Source organism: Ictalurus furcatus, chromosome 5 (genome assembly GCF_023375685.1).
Source record: "Ictalurus furcatus strain D&B chromosome 5, Billie_1.0, whole genome shotgun sequence".
Lineage (NCBI taxonomy): Eukaryota > Metazoa > Chordata > Actinopteri > Siluriformes > Ictaluridae > Ictalurus > Ictalurus furcatus.
In genome coordinates, this window is record NC_071259.1 from 2,969,364 (window position 1) to 2,976,863 (window position 7,500).

Consider the following 7,500-nt stretch of genomic DNA (forward strand, 5'->3'; position numbering starts at 1 on the left):
GTGTGTGTGTGTGTGTGTGTTTACGTGCACAGAATAATCTGATGACAGCCCAAAGAAAACAGTACTGTTATCTGATTATGGGAACAAATCTGATTGATTTAGCACTCAGATTTCCGAAGAAGCTAGAAATATTTCCTTGGTTGACACGCCTTCAAGGGCGAGTGGTTTTCACTGCTGCACACAACCTCACACAGATTATTCAGATTACGCACACACACACACACGCATACGTGTACACAGAGAATGAGAGCACAGCCTCCAGCCTGAAGTGTGTGTGTGGGCGTTTTGTGAGAGATTGGTCCAAATCTTCTAATACAGCGCCCTCCACTAATATTGGCACCCTCATACGGTAAATATGAGCAAAGAAGGCTGTGAGAAATTGTCTGTATTGTTTAACCTTTTGATCTTTACTTCAAAAAGAAATTAACAAAGATACTCTGCTGTCACGGATATCAAAAAATTTCACACAGGTTTATCAAAACAAGCTGTTTCTTTGTGAAATGTGTGTGCAACAATTATTGGCACCCTTTTAGTGCTGTCTCCCTTTTGCCAAGATAACAGCTCGGAGTCTTCTCCTATAACGCCTGATGAGGTTGGAGAAGACATGGCGAGGGATCTGAGATCGTATCTCCGTACAGAATCTCTCCAGATCCTTCACATTTCGAGGTTCATGCTGGTGGACTCTCCTCTTCAGTTCACCCCACAGGTTTTCTATGGGGTTCAGGTCAGGGGACTGGGATGGTCATGGCAGGACCTTGATTTTGTGGTCAGTAAACCATTTCTGTGTTGATTTTGATGATGTTTTGGATCATCGTCCCGCTGGAAGATCCGACCACGATCCATTTGAAGCTTTCTGTCAGAGGCAGTCAGGTTTTCATTTAATATCTGTTGATATTTGATAGAGTCCATGATGCCGTGTATCCTAACAAAATGTCCAGGTCCTCTGGCAGAAAAACAGCCCAAAACATTAAGATCCTCCTCCATATTTAACCGTGGACATGAGGTACTTCTCCATACGGCTACCTCTCTGTGTGCTCCAAAACCACCTCTGGTGTTTATTACCAAAAAGCTCTATTCTGGTTTCATCTGACCGTAGAACCCGATCCCATTTGAAGTTCCAGTAGTGTCTGGCACACTGAAGACGCTCGAGTTTGTTTTTGGATGAGAGTAGAGGCTTTTTTCTTGAAACCCTTCCAAACAGCTTGTGGTGATGTAGGTGACTTCAGATTGTAGTTTTGGAGACTTTCTGACCCCAAGATGCGACTAACATCTGCAATTCTCCAGCTGTGATCCTTGGAGATGTTTTATCCACTCGAACCGTCCTCTTCACAGTGCGTTGAGACGATATAGACACGCGTCCAATTCCAGGTCGATTCATGAGTCAACATTTCCACTTCACTGGAACGTCTTAATTATTGCCCTGATGGTGGAAATGCGCATTTTCAACGCTTGTGCTATTTCCTTATAGCCACGCCCCATTTTGTGAAGCTCTACAACCTTTGCCGCACATCACAGCGATATTCCTCACTCTTACCCATTGTTATGAATGACTAAGGGAATTTGGCCTGTGTGTTACCTCATATTTATAACCCTGTGAAACAGGAAGTCATGGCTGAACACTTTCCTGTTCCTGTTCACAAGGTTAAACAATAGACTGTTTTTCACAGCCTTCTTTGCTCATATGCGATGCAGCGTTTATTTATTAATCCACCTCCTCTTCAGCGTTATGTATTCTCCTTGTGTTTTAAGAGTGGCTGTGTACTGAACTATAATTTCTCTCTCTCTCTAGATTTATCCAGCACCCTAAGAACTTTGGCCTGATAGCCTCCTTTCTGGAGAGAAAGGTACACCTGCCCTTTTCTTATTTATTTATTAATTATAACTCAGCCGTCCTGCTCGGTAACACACACACAGCCTTACTGTGTGTCGTGTATTTTTACAGTAATACACACATGCCCTGTATTTGTGCCATGCTTTATACAGTGCCATGAATTATACCCGTTAGGTGTACTGGGTAGGTGTTACTGTAGTGTTTTAACTTAATTGAATTGTTTCTGTTGGACAGGAGATAAGCAGTGAGTCTTATACTCCAAATAAATCGAATATATTTTTATACGACAGGCAATTTTATGTTTTGTGTGTGTGTGTGTGTGTGTGTTTGTTTTCAGACCGTGGCGGAGTGCGTCCTCTTCTACTATCTGACCAAGAAGAACGAGAACTATAAGAACATCGTCCGCAGGAACAACCGCCGCCGGGGCCGCAGCCAGGTACAGCTCCTGTTTAAACTCTGTTACCCAGCATGCACTTCCTTTTATCTGTCTCCGTCTGTCTATTTATCATTCTTACATTCACATATTTACGTATATAGTTATTTACTTATTGACTGACTTTACTTATGTGCTTAATTGCATACTTATTTATCCACATATTTACTTGTGCATTTACGTTCTTATTTAAGTTCTTATTTACTTGTGCATTTACTTATTTACGTACTTATTTATTTGTGCATTTACTTATTTACGTACTTATTTACGTACTTATTTATTTGTGCATTTACTTATTTACGTACTTATTTACTTGTGTATTTACTTATTTATTTACGTACTTATTTACGTACTTATTTGTTTACGTACTTATTTGTTTACGTACTTATTTGTTTACGTGCTTATTTGTTTACGTACTTATTTACATACTTATTTATTTACGTACTTATTTGCGTGCTTATTTATTTACGTACTTGTGTATTTACGTACTTATTTACATACTTGTGTATTTACTTGTGTACATGTGTATCTATTACGTACATGTGAGCAGGTGGCTGCAGGACCACAGATCCCCTCGCTGGTTAAAATCGGGTCAACCGACCGACTCTGAATCTCTCCGCCCACTGCGGCTTTTACTTTTTAACAGGCTCCGATGATCTTTTTAAAGGTTTCCGTGTGAAACGTATAAACGGAAACTTTGGGTTATGCGCGAGCGTGTGTGTGTGTGTGTGTGTGTGTGTGTGTGTGTTTGCAGCGCTGCACGTTAGGGTTGCGTTAGATTTTCTGTACCATTAACATCTTAAAACGCACTCAAAAGGTACGGACTGAAACAGGTGAGTCAGCGGGCGTGATGGCTGAAAGTGTTGCTCTGTGGTTTGCCCGGGTCATTAAAGATCACCTCGGTGTAATAGAGCTGCGGTTAGAAAATCTCCTAAATGCACGCACGCACACACACACACTCTCACACTCACTCTCACACTGAGCGAGAGCAAGAGAGAACAACACGGGTGTTTTCGTGCTTCTCTGTTGAGTGCTTCTGTAACTGTGCATGAGAAACTCTGTGTGAAGATCTATTACGGGAAGTGTGTGTGTGTGTGTGTGTGCGCGCGCTTGTAGCTATAGTGTTATTCGAGGTACTCCTCAGCGCTCTTCTGTCAAGCTGAAAACCTCAGAGGCAGAAAGAATTAGGGCACATTTTTCCATCGATCCTCAAATCCTTCCTGCGCTCTTTCTTTCCTGCCGTCCTTCCTTTCTTCCTTTATCCGTTTTTTTTTGGGGGGTTTTTTTTTTTTTTTTTCCCGCCGAAGCAGACAACATTCTCTGAATTCAGGAAGCAGAGAGTCCTAAATTAAAGAAGTGAGAGCCAGGGCTGATGCAGACCGAGCTTCTCTCTTTTGGTTTTTTTTTAATTATTTATTTTTATTCCAGTCCTACCCTGTCACTTTTTTTTTTTTCCTTTTTCTCCCCCCCTTTATCAGTACAAAAGGTCAAAACTGCGTGTGTGTGGAACTGAAAGAGAGCGAGCGAATATGTCGAAGAGAGAGGAAGCGTGCCGTTCTGATGGTATGCACTAGAAAGCTGATGCGCCTTTGTCTCGTCTGAACTCTGGCACGGAGGAAGTAGGTGGTTAAATTGCATCACGAAGCAAATTTAAGGGCGTGCAGGTTCATCCTCGTTAATGTGAAAAGGGAAAAAAAAAAAAAAAGCAGAATAACGTATCGAGGGTGTGTTTAAAGCCGCTGTTTCTCACACACAGAATAACCAGCAGCAGCAGCAACAACAGCAACAGCAGCAGCAGCAACAGCAGCAGCAGCAGCAGCAGCAACAACTGCAGCAACAACAGCAGCAGCAGCAGCAACAAGTGAACCGCAACAACCAGGAGGAGAAAGAGGACAAGGAGGCAGACAAGGAGGGAGAGCGAGACGAGGACAAGAACGACGCAGATGACAAGGAGGATGGGATGAAGTGAGTTATTGTGTCATCAGTTACACCCAAGTCTAACTACATTAGTAATTCCGTTACAGGAGCCATTTTGGATCGTTTTCGCACTTTTTCACGTGCGCACACGTGACGATACGGAGCTAAACCCTAACCTTAAGGAGTGCCTCGGTGTGGGTGCGAGCCCTGAATCGGTCCTCTGGTATTCGGGCCAAGTTTTAAAAGGCCCCTAGTTTCTAAGCATGCTGCTGCTGTTGTCATTAAAAAAATATAATACATTTTCTGAAGGTGGCTTAGCGGTTAGCGTCGTTGCCTCGCGCCTGCGCGGTTCAGGGTTCGATTCCCACCTGCCCTCGCAGTGCTTCAGGGGTTTCCTCCCCCAGTCCAAAGACATGCCTTGTAGGCTGATTTAGCATTTCCAAGTTGTCCGTAGCGTGTGAACGTGTCCCCCGCGATGGATCGGCTCCCCGCGACCGTGTGTAGGATAAGCGCTACGGAAAACGGACGGACGAATGAATTTCCTGAAGGTAAAAGTACCCCCGCTTCGTCGCACCACCTTGCGGTCGGTTATTTTCCCGTAACAGCGCGGCGTTTTCCATCTTACGAATCCTCAGACGGTTCCTGGAGTAGAAGCGTACCTAACGGGCGCTCGGCGGAAGGTCCGGATGGAGTAAAGGTGTCCTCTGATCCTCTTAATGCTTACCACACCTGCTTTAGCATCGAATCGGCTATCAGGGCCTGCGCTGTATTAAATAAATAAGGTCATTTATGCCTCCGGTTCACAGGCGTGAACATCTTCATTAACGTCCACCAGAGATTCTTCCAAAGCAAAGAGTCAGCACAGCTGTTCCATACGATCATAGCACGTAATCACTGACCTGAATGGAGCCGTTTGAGTGGATGTGCCGTTATTCGGGACGGCGTGCGTGCGTGCGTGTGTGTGTGTGACCGTCTAGTTTACAGCGCAGCGTAACACGTCCCTCTGAGCTCCACTCTCGGTCTGCAGAACCCCACCGGCCCAGCCCGAGCTCCTATATATAGCGTCTTTCTCTTTCTCCGAGATGGATGCAGGGATGTGGAAGATAAACGACGGTGCGCCACTTCCTGTCACTGTTGGCGGACGCCTTCGAGGCCCAGTAGAGGGAAGAAGACCAAAAAATAACACACCATTATTGATACTGTGACGGTTTCTGTAAAGAGATGTTTAGTTCTAGAAGGAGTCTCCAATGTCGGCGCTGAAGGAAAGTCGAAAGAGTTTTCGATGTCTTGCAAACATGGCAGCGTGTGTGTGTGTGTGTGTGTGTGTGTGTGTTTGGGTTTGGGTTTTTTTTGTTTTGTTTCGTTTTCAAGAGAGGTCTAAAAAGAAAAGAAGGAACGGCTGTTTATAGCTGCTGTATTGCAAGTGCTAACAGGAACCAGCGTGCTTTTTTTTTTTTTTTGCATCGAGTAATTGCGAAACCGCTTTCCGTTTTCGGTCTCTGTGGTCTGACGCTTTTGGCCAGAAGGTCTGATGGCGGTTTCGCTGCGTCAGCACGGGTCTGGGAACGTATTCGTAACGGCCCGATGATACTCTTATTAACCTCAACGAATACCTGGGGGTTTATCGACCAGGTCGATTTTGCAGAAATCCTGGGAAATGGACAAATGCGATGAGTTAAACGTACTTAGATCTGGGCAGAAATATTTTAGACTCGTCCTCGTTTGTCCGTTCGTTAGAAACGTAGCGTCCCGGATATACTATTTGTACTGAATGTGAATTATGCTGTACTCTTAAATGCGTCTCACTCCTCCTGTCTCTCTCTCTTTCTCTCTCCCCCCCCCAGAGATGACACGTCTGGAGAGGACGGCGAAGATAAAGATCCTCCCGTAGCCGTGAAAGGGCGTCGTACGGCCAACAGCCGCGGCCACCGAAAAGGCAGAATCACTCGCTCCATGGCCAACGAGCAGGACGAAAGCAGCTCTCCTCCTCTCAGCGGCGAACTGGGTCAGTACTCGCACGTCAACACGCGCGCGGCCGTCGTAGGAAGTCTTCAGCATGCGCGTATTCCCGCTACGTACATCCTCAAACCCGCGCACTCGCTCCCTCGCCAGTGTGGCGAAAATCCGCCGTCACGATATGTAAACGCTATATATACGTATCACCCGTGTATTTAGCTTCGCTGACCAAATCAGCCCCGAAAAGTAACGAAGTGAAGAAATAATCCAGTAGTAAGTGTGTAATAAGGTCCAAGAACCCCCGCCCACCCCCACCCCCACCCCACTCCAACGAATGGGACATCATAACGAGCATCTACACTGCCGAAGAACACACCCCAGGACACTTCCTGCCCACATGTCCTGGCTTCCACAGCGCAGTCACCCTCTCAAACTGCTTTCCACCACACGTCCGTACCTCTGAAGGACGGCACGCGTCGCTCACGGACACTGACGACTGGCCGTCCGCACCTGCGCCGCCCGAGGGGCGTATCTAAGAATCTAAGGAACGACCACCAATCTGTGCAAGAATAAAGAACCCGTGCAACACTGCGATAACCATCACGTGGCATAACTCGGGAACGTCCGCCGCGACCGTGTGCAGTAACTCGGTGACATAACTATTTCGAAATATCTCCACCGTACGACGAGGCGTGTACGCAATAACTACAGTGCACGCAGCAAGCCGGAATAGTGCAGCGCTGTGGAATGTGGAATCACTAAAAACCTAGTCTAAGATATCTGTGCGTTAGGGTACACGGGGAGGGGGAGGTACTTCGGGGAGGGTACATGGGGAACGCACATGAGGAGGCGGGGTGTACATGGGGAGGGCAGGATGGAAGCGCTTGCCTTGTTAAACGTACATGGGGTGGGAATGTGGTGAGGGCTGGATATAATGGCTGTGTGTGTGTGTGTGTGCGCGCGGAGATGTTATTTACTAAGTAATTAAGTACCAAATTAATAACGATAGTTAAGTGCATATGAAAATAAGTTCTTTCTAAAAGTGTAATAAGTACTTTTGAGTGTCTAGTAAGTACATAAGCAAGCAATCGATGAGGAGTTGAGTGTGACGGGACATGTTTAAATAAATCGATTCATATTTAAATATATACCGTAGGTAATCACGCGTAAGGAAATAAATGAATAAATATTTAAGTAAGCATGGGCAGTAAGTAAGAAAATAAATAGACCAGTAATAAATAAATAATCACGTAAGTGTTTAAATCAATAAATAAACGGATCCCAGCGTGTGTGTGTTGTATCGGCTTATCACTCGGGATTTGTTTTTACTTTCACACGTGTTCGTGTCCCGAGACGTGCACAT

General features: G+C 45.5%; 1 protein-coding gene across 5 annotated transcripts in view; it reads left to right on the forward strand.

Annotated features, from left to right (window-relative positions):
- The window catches only part of ncor2 (nuclear receptor corepressor 2), a 90,300-nt gene that overhangs the window by 51,507 nt on the left and 31,293 nt on the right, over nt 1–7,500 (forward strand). For all 5 annotated transcript variants that reach the window (XM_053624198.1, XM_053624202.1, XM_053624201.1 and 2 more), the window contains 4 exons: nt 1,790–1,844; nt 2,169–2,267; nt 4,021–4,229; nt 6,026–6,186. In XM_053624198.1, coding sequence (XP_053480173.1) covers nt 1,790–1,844; nt 2,169–2,267; nt 4,021–4,229; nt 6,026–6,186 — 524 coding nt within the window. The remainder of the gene's footprint in view (nt 1–1,789; nt 1,845–2,168; nt 2,268–4,020; nt 4,230–6,025; nt 6,187–7,500) is intronic.